General features: G+C 40.2%; 1 protein-coding gene across 2 annotated transcripts in view; it reads left to right on the top strand.

The window, feature by feature from the left end:
- Casr (calcium-sensing receptor) overlaps positions 1-14,918 on the top strand; it is a 70,449-nt gene that overhangs the window by 38,345 nt on the left and 17,186 nt on the right. The window contains exon 2 of one of the 2 annotated variants that reach the window (XM_013019372.1): positions 13,527-13,953. In XM_013019372.1, the coding sequence (XP_012874826.1) occupies positions 13,685-13,953 (269 nt within the window). In that variant the 5' untranslated portion in view covers positions 13,527-13,684. Of the gene's footprint in view, positions 1-13,526; positions 13,954-14,918 lie in introns of those variants that run through there. The other variant, XM_013019373.1, reaches the window with a different exon arrangement.

The following is a 14,918-nucleotide window of genomic DNA, read 5'->3' as shown; positions in this document are numbered from 1 at the left end:
AAGAAGAAGAAGAAGAAGAAGAAGAAGAAGAAGAAGAAGAAGAAGAAGAAGAAGAAGAAGAAGAAGAAGAAGAAGAAGAAGAAGAAGAAACAAATACACTCCAAGATTTGTTATTGAACATGTTGTTTAGTTTTGTTTTTGTTCCTGGACAAAGCTGGAAAAGCTACCTAATAAGTCAGTAAAGATTTTCTGACATTTTCTAACAAGGCAACATGTTCCTTTTTTAAAAATGGAAAAATTCAAAATAAATTTAACAGAGAGACATAGTTTTTTAAAACTAAAATTCGCAAGGTCTGGTGGTCCACACTTGTATAAGAAGCTGAAGTAATAGTATCAAGCATTTGAAGCCATCCTGGGCTATAGGAACACCTTGCCTAAATAAATATATTTTGAACCGTTGTAATATGAGATCTTTGAGAGATTAGAAAATACCCAGATTTGTTCTATAAAATTTGGGATACAATTCCTCTCAATTTCAAGTCAGTCTCAAAGCAATATATTTATATTTGTTAGCATACTACATGCTAAAAACTACTGAGGAAGCCAAAAAAGTCTGTGGAAGATTAGCAGATATCTTTGCAAAAATAGGAAGTAACCTTGGGTAGACAAGTGTAAGGGAACTTAGATTGTTAATCTTGGAAAAAGTGAAATGACTCATTCTACTTTACGTGAAATAAGAGTTTTGTCTTGTAGAAATAATTGAAACAAAATTTTAAAATAGAAGTGATTAGTGGCGCTGTAGCTCAAGTGGTAGAGTACTATCCTTGAGCTGAAGAGCTGAGGGACAGCGCCCAGGCCCAGAGTTCAAGCCCCACAACCGACCAAAAAATAAAAAATAAAATAAAATAGATGTGATTTTTGTTTGGTTAACTGTGAAGGAAAATCTTTAAAATCAGTAGTGATAGGCCATTTGGAAACTTGGAAATTTGCAAGAAATTACTAGCCGTTACCTAGGTGACATGGTTTAACATATTCATACAGCTTTTCCATGAAATTTTCACATTATTAAAAATTCCTAAACACTCATTAATAGGAACATGAATAAGTTGCAATATACTCACCAGGTAGAAAATCATTCATTATGGTAACATGACAATGTACTGCAATCTTCTTAATATAATTTAACTTAATATAACTATAATGTAATAATATAATACAAATTATAATATAATTTTTGATATAAATGAACTATAAGTGGAAATGTGTCAGGAGAGTGCATAATTATACATAATATATTATAATATAATTAATGATATTAATGAAATATAAATGGAAAATGTTTCAGGAGAGTACATACAGTAATAATATGCTTTAAAAATATAAAGCAACTAATAGTGTTCAGATACTTTCCGTAATACAAGTAAATACAATATAGCCATATTAAGGAAAACAAATGATGGCTACTTTGAAAAGACTGGGATACCAGAGGTAGGAAAGGATATGGAGTAATAAAATTCTCATAGATGTGGTGGGAAGATAAATTAGTACAAACCCTTTGTGAAGTGTCTACTGAAGCTGCCCAAACTACACACATTCACTAAAAGACATGTGCAAGAATGTTCATAGCATAGATATTTGTTCAAATTTTCAAGCTACTAACAGAAGAATGGACAATGTGTGATTTAATGATATAATTGTGATAATATAATAATAATAATAATCTCAATGATGGACCACATGTGCAACGGATTCCCATAATATTCTCACTTTTTATGCCATAGTTGCCATAATGTCTAATACATTTTTATGTGTGTGTGGTAATGCTGATATCCAATCAATCCACTCACTGCCAGTGATATAGAAATACAACAATGCAATTATCAACAGAATGTAAGCTGGGTATTGGTGGATTATATCTAATATCCTAACTATTCAGAAGACTGAGATTGTGGATCTAGGTTCATGGCCAGCCCAGGCAGAAAAGTTTTCTAGACTCTATCTCCAAAATAATCAGTTTAAAACAGGCCAGGTAGTGAGACTCAAGTGGTAGAGCACTCACTAAGCAAGTACTAGGCTCTGAGTTCAAACTCCAGTGCCACCCAAAAAACAAGTAATACTTGATTTAAAAAAAATAATAGCTGGGTGCTGGTGGCTCACAACTTTAATCCTAGCTACTCAGGAGATTGAGATCTGAGGATTGCGGTTCAAAGCCAGCCCAGGCAGGAGAGTCCATGACACCCTTGTCTCTAATAAACTACTCAGGAAACCGGAGGTGGTGCTGTGGCTCAAGTGGTAGAGCACTAGAGCCTTTAGCTGAAGAGCTGAGGGACAGCACCCAGGCCCAGAGTTCAAGCCCCACAACCGACAAAAAAATTAAAAAATAATAATAATAAATGACTGTGTCATTGTGCTTATACCTTTGCTATAGTAAAATTTTATTTTTTATAGTGTGCTTCTACTTATAAAATAGCTTATTGTAAGCAATGTGCCACATTAGGCTGGCAGCAGGCTCACCCATTTTTTTGTTCATGGTTGCAAAAGAGGCCACATCAGGTGATTCATTTATACTATCTAAGTTTGTGTAACAATTCTATATGGTTGTCAGGAACACAGTGCTAAGTGACACACTATATTGTACAACAGTAAAGAAAATACTGAAATGGTTATACACCACAATGTAGCTGATTGTTGCAAATATTTCATAGAGGAAAGAAGCCAGATACAAACAGAATGTATAATATAGGCCTGGATATATACAAGCTCAGTGGTAGAGGGCCTAGCAAAGAATATATAGCACACACATCCAAAAAGGAAAGGACTCTGTGATGGTAGAGGTCAGCTGCTTGTTCCCTTGGGGAAAATAAAGACTAGAGAAGGCCTTTGTAGAATCTCTGGCTTTACAGTTCTATTTCTGGTCCCATGAATGTCTGTGCATTATGGAAATTACACAGGATCTATGCACATGCCCGATGTCTGTTAAACCTCAGTGAAAAGTTTAAAGGAGAGAGACAGAGAATGGAAAGACAGAAAAAGGTGTTAAAGACAAGAAAACAAAACGTGGAAAGAAGACATGAAGACTCTATAAGCATATTTTCCCAATATATATTTCAGGCTGTGAGTGCAATCAGGCTGTGACACCTGTCACCCCATTGATGATCAGGATTGTTTTGGCAGTGTTCTGACTGGATGGGTGGGTGTTTATTCCTTCCTCATCACTCCATGTGTGTCTCACTCCCCAAGCTGTGCAGTCAGTGGAAGAGATCCTCCTCCATAAAGGCAGCTCTTCCTTGGTTAAAGGTGTATGAATAGGTATGCTCCATTGCTAGAACCTTTCAAGTGAGCTCTCAAAATATATCTCATAGGCTATCTCTATGTAGCAAAATCTATTCTGCAATTCTTTTGCACATTTTCATTCATGCAACCATTCTCCTACTGCTTAATAATAACACCATTTCTGATTTAACAAGTTAACACAGACAAAGGTGTAGCTCGATGGTGGAGCATATGTTGTTTTCCATACACAAGACCCAGGGTTCAATCTCCAATGCCAAGAGAAAAAATAGCAATACATGTTTACTGTTTTTTTTAATTTCAAAAGAAATAACAACACAAGGAAGACAGAATTCATTATGGAGATATGACTGGGCATGTATCTTGTTAACCTTTATTCTGAGTTATAAAAACATTTAGCACATGGAATGGGGCAAGGGTTGATGAAGGTGTGGTTGAGGAAGAAGGTGTCTTTGCTCAGGAGAGGCAGTAGAACAGGATGCAGAAGAAAAAAATTACCAGTTTTGAGTAGCAGATTTATTATTTTAAAACAAGAGAAAAAAAATAAAGTGAGCTAAACTTCGATTAAGAAGGCGGATGTATCATCAACCAAAGATTATCGTTAATCCAATTTTGTGCACCTGTGGCCCAATTAAAACAAAATACAATTTCCAAAGTAAGCAGATTTTATGGTGTTAATGACAGGAGATCTAGTCCCTTAGAGATCTAACATGTTGAGTTGCTGCTGTTGCTTTAAAAGGGCAAGGGAACTGGGGAATGGCTTCCCTTTTCCTAAAAATAAAATGCTTTCTCTTCAATCTCTAGACCTCATGAAGCTTTTTCAATAAATTGTGAATTCCACTTCCTATCCTTGATAGAAATTGGCTACCATAATTCAAACACTCAAGTGTGAGAAGGTTTCCGTGTAAACCAGATAAATAGTCCAGATCCTTTTTGAAATACTGTATTTTAAATTAATGACCTTATGTACCAAAACAACCTGTTCAAGAAGGCAAACATGATTTCTCTAAACAGCTTCCTGCTAAGGACACAGGGAATTTCACCTAGAAGCACTTCTCATTGCCCACAGCAAAACTGCAGATTTATGCTATTACTTCTCTTTGTGTTTATATCTCTACCACTGTTCATAGATAGGGAAGATTTAATGGGGTGAGGAAATTGGTTTAAAATAAGAACAGGAAGAAAAAATAATGCAATGACTAATACTAGAACACTAAAGCTTTTAGTTTCCATTTTAGCTAAATCTGGGTCACAAATTTGATTTGCAGCTTCTTAATAGTCAAAGCAAAGCAAACAAAAGGTGCTGCTTCTAATGCCCATAAAATAACTTAGGCCAATTATTTTTTCCAAAATAAAACTATTCTTTCTCTGTGTTTAGAGATGTTCGCCAATGACATGCTTCTGCTGTCCCCTTATAACCAATGGTTAAATACCCGGAAGTTTGACCACTGTGCCCTGCATGCCCAATCCTATCTGAAAATTGATCACTTTGGAGAATATTTCTCAAACACTGCAAGCAGCCCCCCCTTTATCCTTTAGAGATCAGTTTACAAGCATTCCAATATAGTCTCCAGTGGTCCTCAGACAGGGACACTATGCTGGGATAGGAGAAAGGCTTGAGTGCAAGCCTATAATCCAGAGCAGAAACATCTGGAGGAGCAGAAGAAAGCAGGAACACGTCACTGCAGCCAGAGAATGACTTAGAAGACTGCATCAGCATTCAGGTACCCATCTCTGTCCTTCTACTACTTTTTGGAATCTCATAACTGGGATTACCAAACAATGTGATGCTCAGTGAGGGAACAGACTTCTCTCCATTTAACAATGCAAGCAGAGGCCTGGCATGGTGGGAGACGGAGACAAAATCAAGGCCAGACCAAGCAAAATGTTTGAGAGATCCCATCTCACAAAGTTAAAAACTAAACAAAACAAAACAAAAAAACACCTGAATATGGTGATACGCAGCTATCATCCTAGCTACATAGGAACATAAGTAGGAGGATCATGGTCCAGGGTGACCCTAGCAAAAACTGAGACCCCTATCTAAAAAATAACCAAAGCAGCCGGGCATCAGTGGTTCACACCTGTAATCCTAGCTACTTTGGAGGCTGAGATCTGAGGATTGCAGTTCAAAGCCAGCCCGGGCAAGAAAGTCCGTGAGACTCTTATCCCCAATAAACCACTAGAAAACTGGAAGTGGTACTGTGGTTCAAGTGGTAGAGCACTTGCCTTAAGCAGAAGAGCTCAGGGACAGCACCCAGGCCCAGGCCCAGTTCAAGCCCCATGACTGACAAAATAAATAATAATAATAGTAGAAATAATAACAATAACCAAACAAGAGTAGAGCTGCAGGTGTGTCTCAAGTGACAGGGCATTTGCCTAGCAAGTATGAATTTTGCATTCAAACAGTAGTACTATTTTTTAAAAGAAAAGAAAGATAAAAAGAAAGGGAAGGGGAAAGCATCCACAGAGCCTTGAAGAAACTAAACTATGCTTTCCATGATATTGGCACTTCCACACCCATGTTTCAAGCACTGTAATGTGTCTCACCCGAATTAAGGGGTTGGACATTCCATACTGCAAAGAAGTTATCTTCACTTCAGGACTTCTTAAAGCCTTCAGGAGGTAAGTGTGCCCTGTGACACTGAGTGCCAAACTTATTTTACCCCAGGACACTTTATGGTGGCCTTTGTTGAGATACCAGGCTTAAACAATGCCATCCTGGGTCCCTGTGATTTTCATGCAGGATGTGAGGCTGTAGTATTTTTGCTTTAGAAAATCCTGACTTGCATGTCTTCCCTTTCCAAATGAACCATTTCGTTCATGCTGTGCGTGTCCACACAGCCATCAGAACGATGGATCAGCTAAATCAGCTCCCTGAAGGCATGAAGGGAAACATCAGGATAAGACATTTCTGAATTCCTGGTCTGTGTCCCAGTAAATCACTCAGCCCTATTATGGAGCAGTCGGCATGGACAATATCCAAACCCCAAGTCGGTATATTTTCTGATCTTCAGATTCAGGAGCAATTAAAAGAAGCATTTCTGATCATGTCTTAACCTGGACTTGTCACACTCCAATTCCTGTCTGTCTTCTTTTCCTTTTTCTGTCTTCTTGAAAGAGCATCATGAGCTCCATCCCTAGAGCTTCTCATGTCATGCACCTGCCTAATGGATCTATGCACTCAGTGGTCACGTGTCCAGCTCCTCTGCATCCAGGGTCACCAACAGGACTTCTGTAGTCCAGGAGCTCATAAGGCAGTGCTGATAAGTGTCAGTTTCCTCTCTTGTTCCTTTTATTTGCTTAGCCTGGGCTTCTTTCTCCACACATTGCTCAGTGCCTTGAGCTGCTCAGGGCCCCCCTGTTCTTCCTCTTTCCTCCCTTTCCAGATAGTTTTTTCTAATGACTAACAGGAACCCAGCTCAACTGGCTTGGTTTTTTTTTTTTTAATCACGTTCCTGTCCTTGCATTTTTCCAACTCAATTAAGCTATTTCCAGGACTAAATGAGGCATGGACTCTCCAAGTCACACCTGTTGTCAGGGAGATGGAGAGTCAGAACCTGTACAGCCGGCCAGCAGACATGCTGGGCTGGGTGCAGGCAGCCAAGTGTGACCTGGCTCTGTTTCTCTCCAGTGCTCAAAGAGAGCTCTCATTGTCAAATGAGGTGTGCCTTGTTTTAATATGGAAGAAATGAAGTCTGACCTAGAACTCAGGACAATCACATTGACAATGACAGATATGTGGTCATGTTCTAATGTGCCCCAGGTTGTACTAAAATCCATCTCAGGGATATGGTCTCAGCAAGAGGTAAAGAAAGCTGTAACTGGAGTCAGGTACATGGGTTTTGTGACTATTAGTTGAACTTCTGCAGGTATTTTTCCTTGTTCACCCTCATTAAAACATTTCACCTTTCTGCAATAGTGGCCTCAAAGCTTGTATTCTTCACAATCAATGTGACAAAAGAGGGCAGAGATTATGGCTCCCTAAAGCAGAGAGACAAATCCTCATATTCAGCCTCTGAAGATAAATGATCTCCATTGGGAATCAGATTTGGTTTCATAACTATTTTTTCCCCTAGGCAATTTAGAATTTTTACTTCTGCAATCCAGGAATCATAAAAACAGTAGCTTTTAAGCTACAGTTATTACTAAGCCTTTAGTTTACTGAGAGGTTTTATGTTCAGCATTCTCTGTTTGAAATAGAGACAAAATCATTTTTCTTAAGAGTTATATGAGTTCCAGAAATGTTGAGGCCAAGGGATAATGAGTTGGGGAGATGCTGAAATTGAAAGATCACAATAAACTGACAATACAACTTTCCGTACTGTCCTTTCCTAACCTTCCCATGACTCTGAAACTTACCCTTGCTGTGTGTGTTCAGAAATTTGAACTCAGAGCCTCCTGCTCTTGCTGAGCTTTTTTGCCAAAGGCTGGTGCTTTACCATTTTAGCCATATCTCCATTTCCATCTTTTTGCTGGTTAATTGGAAATAAGAGTCCCTTGGATTTATCTTCCAGGGCTGGCTTTGAATCTAAATCATCAGATCTCAGCCTCCTGAATAGCTCAAATTACAGGCATGAGCCACTGGCAACTAGCTTGACTATGAAACTTAGATGAGCTACTGTGTTCATACAAAAGCAAGTTCAACAGATTATTTTTTACAGCATTCATCCAGGGTTCTTTGTTCAATGTTGAGGATACAACTATGACTCAGCCTAGAAAGACCTTAAATCTAGAAGGGCAGCCTCTTCCTTCTTCTGTCCTTGTTCAGCCAGCCCTGCTGTACTGGTGATTCTTCATTCAAGTATTTGTGGAACATCTACTGGGTCCATACAACTTGGTGTTAGGCCACCAGGGTGAGAAAGAGACAGGCTGCCTCACTCTGCCCTCATAAAGCTTCCTTTTCTTTCTTGGCAGTCACTGGAGAGCATTACAAATGCTTCTGAGCTCCCTCAACACATAATTCCTTCCTCCTATGCATTCGCATTCCTGAACTTACAGATATTTGCTCCACAAAACCCTTAGCCCAATGCATCATCATTCTCTAGACTGTAGCTCATGGTTCCAGATGGACCCTAACTGTCACATCTCCAGGAAGCAGAGTAAAGGAAGTGGGGGTAAAGGGATGGAGAGCAAACTCCAACCCTGGAAGCAAGGCTCTCAGAAACTGTCACCAGACACTTTAGCTTAAATCCCATTGGCCAGGAGTTAGTCACATGACCACACAAAATCTTAAAGGAAATCAGTTTGTCATCTTTATTTTGGACACTACTTGCCCAGTTCATTTTGTTGTTGTTTTTGTTTGTTTTGCTTTTTACTATAGCATAAAAGAAGTAAAGAGATGAGCGATACAATTAGAAGAGTTGACAGCAAATATTTAGACTAAGGTGTTATCCTCTAACTACTATAAGCTAAAAACTCTGATTGTTAAGCCAGTGTAGTAGGATCCTTCTTGATCCAGGCCTCATTGATGTGCGTAGAGGATGTAGAAAATGAGTCAGAGGGAAAAGTTATTTGTTCCAATAGGGAAAATGGGAGGTGATAGGAGCCTATATATGGCACTAACAACAGGAACAGGGAAATTTGAGCCGAGAGTAATGTCAGAATCACAGCCTACAGGCCAAACGTTGGAGACAAGGATCTGAATGACTGTCAGCTTTGAAAGCAAATTAGACTTTAATAATTGAACTAAATAGGGTGGTGTGGAGACTACATTAGACGGGTGGAGTTAAGTGCTGTAAATTGACCTGAAATCTCTCCTCCATCTGTTACTTCTTGCCATGAATTTTCTTTTGAATGGACTAATGAGGTTAATAAACTTCCCCAAGGAGTTAATCTTTCACAGGAAAAAGTTTAAAAGTTCTCAGTGACTTATCCTCACCAATGTTCCTTTTCCTACCTAATTCATTACACAGAACTGCTTAAAATTCTGAGTTCTTAGGGCATTTGGAATTCAAGTACCAGCATTTCTCACTTGAGCAAGCTGAATATGCAGAGAATGTATTCCTCTCTCTAGAAAAATAGACTTGGCCTTTTTTGCCAATTTGTTGTAAAGTTGGAAATATAGTGGGTTTAAAGGTATATTGCCTGATCAATAAGTTCTACTTTTCTCTTTTAATGAATCTGTTCAACAAACATTATTCCCAGCATTTGCTACTTCAAACACTGTACTAAGTGTAGTGTCTTTAAGTCAGAGGAAACAAAGTTAATTGCTTTTTTTCTTTTCTTTCCCTTCTGAGAATTAAGGTAGATTCTTTTGAACTCTGGGCCTGGACACTGTCCCTCAGCTCTTCAGCTCAAGGCGAGTACTCTACCTCTTGAGCCACAGTGCCACTTCCAGTTTTCTGAGTGGTTTACTGGAGATAAGGGTCTCACAGACTTTCCTACCCAAGCTGGTTTTGAACCACGAATCCTCAGATCTCAGCCTCCTGAGTAGCTAGAATTACAGGCATGCGCCACTGGCACCCAGCTAAATTCTAATCTTTTACAAAAGCATTCCTGTCCATGGGCATGAGAGCGCCTAAGGAAAGAAACATATCTATATATTGGTTCTCTTCTTATCCTCAGGTCTTAGCACATGTTCTTATTACATACATGAATAAACACATGCTCAAAATCCATGAAATGAAGCAAAAACCTAAAAGCAAGATTAGAGTCCAGATCTTGGGTGGTCATGGATGTTTGCACATTCCCATGGAGTTGCATGTCTGTCTGTGGATGCGCCTTCCATGTAAGATCTAGTATCCTGGGCTAGGAATGGCTGTTGGCCATTGCTAAAAAAGCCAGGGTCAGCATAAGACAGTGGTAATGGTCTTGGGTCCTGGAAGCAGACACTTAACACATGTTAACTATAATAAAGTTTAATGAATCTTCCAAGAAAGGTGCTTCAAGACCCAAGATGTAAGAGGGATGTTCTTATGAGTAGGCCTTCTTAGCATGGTTGCTTAATAAAAGCCTTCCTAGAGACTCCTGGAACTTGTGTGTTGCACAAAGAAGATTTAGGTAATGTGGGCTGGTGTCAGTCTGTACTTCACAAACCCAGCTGTGCTCCGGTGTGTGGGAATACCTGCTGAAGCTCTTTCTTTCATGTCCTACCAAGGTCACCACATCGAGTCACAGTTGTGGACACCTAAAAGGTCAAAGATACGTAAATGATTTTTAGGTCAAGTTTGAGCTGGAAGCAACAGGTAGAGCAACATCATCTGAGAGGTCTTGGTATTTGAAAGGCTCATCTTGAGGAGATGAAGGAAGTTCAGTAGGCCTAGAATGTAATGTTGGAAGCAAAGACCAGCAAAAGTCATAACTGTCATGTGTTTGTGTTCACTACTTGGACTGTGATAATAGCTCTCAGTGCATTGTTCATTGAGATCACAGAGATGGAGACACTTGCCAAATGTTCTGTGTTAGAAGTAGTAGAACAGCGAATCAAAGCCAGGTATAACTCAAGAATCTGTTCCAAACCACTTGTTGGGATTATTCTTCAAACTAAATCCAAATACTTTCAGAGACAGAGTGAAAAGAGACAAAAGTGAAGGTGGGAAGACCAAGTAGAAAATAATTGCAGGGGCTGGCTCAGTGGTAGAGTGCTTGCCTTGCATGCCTGAGGCCCTGGGTTCAATTCCTCAGCACCACATAAGCAAAAAGAAAAAAGCCAGAAGTGGTGCTGTGGCTCAAGTGGTAGAGCGCTAGCCTTGAGCTGAAGATCTGAGGGACAGTGCCCAGGCCCAGAGTTCAGGCCCCACTACCGGACCCCCCCAAAAAAAGGAAATAATTGCAGAAATCTATGTAAGACATGATGGCAGATGGCCTTGGAAATAGAGAGGAGTAGACAGATTTCAGAGAGACAGGAAGAAGAATGGACAGGCCTTGCTGCTTGAACGTGAGGAACAATGATGAGAGGAGAAAGGAAGCAAGAACAATTTTTAATGTGGCTTTATGGATACTATGTGACATCCTGTGATAGAAAAAAATGGAGGAACAAGTTTGGGAAGGAGGCAGGTTTAGGACTCTTCATGTTGAAGTATCTTAGAATATAAAGATGGAGATGTCCAGCTGACAGTTCCATGCTTGGCTCTGAACCTGTGCATTTAGCTGACATGGACAACATAGTTGGAAATTGATTGACATTAGAGGTTTTGGGGGTATAGTGTGACGACAGTAAAGTGTTCCAATAAGGATAATCTTGCTTTAGCAGAAAACGTTTTCCTTAGATCCACTGGCTAAACCTTATAAAATATAATCTGACTCATGATTTATCTGAATTCTTTATAAAAACTATTTTTTCTTTCTTTTTTCTTTTGACCACACTCAGTTTGAATTCAGCACTTTTTGCTTGGTAGACAGGTGCTTCTAGCTTCACTCTCCCCCCGCCCTTTATTTGTCTTGGTGTGTATGCATGTGTGTGTGTATACTTATATATACATATATATATGTGTGTGTGTGTGTATATATATACATATATGTGTGTGTGTGTGTGTGTGTGTGTGTGTGTATTTGTGTGCCAGTACTGGGACTTGAATTCAGGACCTGGGTGCTGTCCCTGAGCTTTTTTGCTCAAAGGTAGCACTCTACCACTAGAGTCACAGCTCTGCTTCCAGATTGTTTTTTTTGATGGTTAATTGGAAATACAAGTCTAATGGACTTTCCTTCCAGAGCTAGCTTCAAACCTCTACCCTTAAATCTCAGCCTCCTGAGTAGCTAAGATTACAGGTATGAGCTACTGGTACCTGGCTTGTACAGAGCAAGGTCTTGCTTCCTGCCTAGGCATGCACCTGGAATGTAATTTGCAGGTTTTAGGCTTTGTACAGTAACTGGAATGGCAACCACATACCGCCATACTCAGTTTCTGTTAGGATGGAGTCTTTCAGACTTTAATGCCCAGGTTGCGTTGTAACTGGAATCTATCTGACCTCAGTTTTCTACACAGTTGGGATAGGCCTAAGCCACTGGCCCCTGGCTCTCAGGAACTTTCCATTTAAGTACAAGCTAGAACCAAAAACCTGAACAACAAAGGGCACTATCACAATGAAAAATAAGTGGATTCTTTCTGTTTGTGTGGTACTGAGGAATCAAACCCAGGGCTTCATGTATGCTAGGTAGGCACCCTACCACTGAGCCACCTTCCCAGCCATAGATTCATTATCATCTTAGGTGTTTTCTTCCCTACTCAACTGTAAACCAATAAGTTCAGAAAACTTGTCTACTGATCTGAGACACAAGGAAGTCCAACACTAGTGGACACTTGAATATTTGCACAATCAATTAATTCAGACTAATACTCTCATTATACAAATAAAGACTCTGGAAGTTTTACAATGTTTACTCAATGTACTAATATCATTTGGAAAAAATATTAAAAAAAGAAAAATAAGTGGATTCTTAATTTTTTTTGCTTTAAAATCAGGATTTAAACTTAAATGTGACTCATGTACTTTATATAAGAAATTGTGGGATAAAAAATCATATTAATATTAGAATACAAGAGTGGCTGCTCCCATCGCAACAATGAGATGTACAAGTAGTTATGCCGAAAACGACCTTTACAACTTTGGTGCGGGGGGGGGGGAGAAGCGGGGAGGATTGGGTGGGGGGGCGAGGGGAGGATGGGAAGGGGAAACAAAGGAGGAGGCTACAATGCTTGATAGAAATGTACTCATTATCTTGCCCATGTAATTGTAACCCCTATGTATGGTATTTTCACAATAAAAAAAAAGAGTGGCTGCTATACTGCTAGGTCAGCTTTATGCAGAATTTCATGCAGAAGCATGAGTAGACAGCAATACAGCAGTAACATCAGTGCAGGCGGTACTGATCAACAGCCCCTTTACATTGTGACCTCACATAACTGAACACAATCCTTCTACAATATGGAGAGTTGGATGTTTCGGTGTCTCACAATACACTGTTATGAAAATAAGCAGGGCAAGGCTCTGGTGGCTCACAGCTGTAATACTAGCAACTCAGGAGGCTGAGATCTGAGGATTGCAGTTCAAAGCTGATCTGGAAGTGGTACAGTGGCTCCAAGTGGTAGAATGCTAGAGTGAAAAAGCTCAGGGACAATACTCAGGCCCTGAGTTCAAGCCTCTTGACCAATAAAATGAAAAGAAAGATATAAGAAAAGAAGGAAGGAAGCATAGAAGGAAGGAAGGAAGGGAGGAAGAGAAAGAGGGAAGAAGGGAAGGAGAATATAAGCCACACCTCCTCAATGTGCTACCCTTAATCCTGTCTAAATAGGCCACCTCCTCCAAAAACAAGATGAATATTTAACTGAATCCATTGTTTTCTCCCTCTTGTAGAAAACATCACCAACAGTCTCTACATGATGTGGCTTCTGGGGCCTCAAGGACTGCCACCTTACACGTGCACAGTGGAGAAGGCAGGAATGGAGACACAAATACCACAGCTTCCGTTCTGTCACTAATCACTTTGTAGACATGTTTCTCCATCACAGTGTATGAACTGCACTGAAGGGGTAAAATTCTTGGGGCCTCTAAATCACCCACACCCTTGTCTCTCTCCTTGGAGAGACGGCAGAGCCATGGTGTTATACAGCAACTGTTTGATCCTCTGGGCACTGGCCTGGCTCTCCTCTGCCTATGGGCCTGATCAGCGAGCCCAGAAGAAAGGGGACATTATCCTTGGAGGCCTTTTTCCTATACACTTTGGAGTAGCAGCTAAAGATCAAGACCTAAAATCAAGACCAGAATCCGTAGAGTGTATCAGGTAAGAGAAGGGGACATATCTTTGAGGAAAACTGCAGCAAACCCAAATAATTAAAAACGCAAGTTTCTCTCTTTACAAAAATGGTGGTTAGGTATCATGCTGAAGCTTATTGGTCCCTCCTCTAGAGAATTTTTTTTTTCCCAAAATATAAAATGTCAAGGGTATTGAGTAGAGATGCTATGACCTCTCCAAGGCCAGGCCTTTGGTGCTCCCAGCACTCCGTAGCAGGGTAGCTTAATGGAAGATTAAGTACCTGTAATTCCTGCAGACTCTAGTAGTAAACTCCCCCAACCTTAAAATGCTTCAGTGGTCAGGAATCCCTGGGTACCAGCTGCCGACCTCTTGCTTTTCTTTAGTAAAGGAATTTAGAGGTGCAGGAAACCTCTCTGTAGTCAACAAGACTCAGACACTTCTGCATGCTACGTAGGCAATAGCTCTTTGTAACTGTTCCCATTTAAAACTCTTTGGGGCAGGGCTGGGAAGGTGGCTCAGTGGTAGAGCACTTACTTTGCATGCTCAAGGCCCTGGGTTCGATTCCTTAGCACCACATAAGCAAAAAGAAAAAAGCCGGAAGTGGCGCTGTGGCTCAAGTGGTAGAGCGCTAGCTTTGAGCTGAAGAGCTGAGGGACAGCGCCCAGGCCCAGAGTTCAGGCCCCATGACCGGACCCAAAAAAAAAAAAAAAAACTCTTTGGGGCAGCACAGACTACTGCTAATCTCTTGTGTACTTTCTCTGTCACCATTTGAAGGGAGCCCAGATGTCCTACTAAATCTTTCCTTCTCCAGAAACTCAACATTCTCAGTTTTCTCATCAATTGCTCTGTAATGTGATGTCCAGCTCCTGCATCACCTCAGCTGTTTTCCACGCAATGTTCCTTAATTTATTCTGAGCCCTTTAAAATACAGTATGCTAAGTGAAAGTGGGCTTAGTGGTAGAGCATCTTACAAGCACAAGACTCAAACTCCA

The sequence above is a fragment of the Dipodomys ordii genome, unplaced genomic scaffold (assembly GCF_000151885.1).
Source record: "Dipodomys ordii isolate 6190 unplaced genomic scaffold, Dord_2.0 Scaffold45, whole genome shotgun sequence".
NCBI classification, from domain to species: Eukaryota; Metazoa; Chordata; class Mammalia; order Rodentia; family Heteromyidae; genus Dipodomys; species Dipodomys ordii.
The sequence above is the reverse complement of the archived record's forward strand: the minus strand, read 5'-3'. Positions and strand labels throughout refer to the sequence as shown.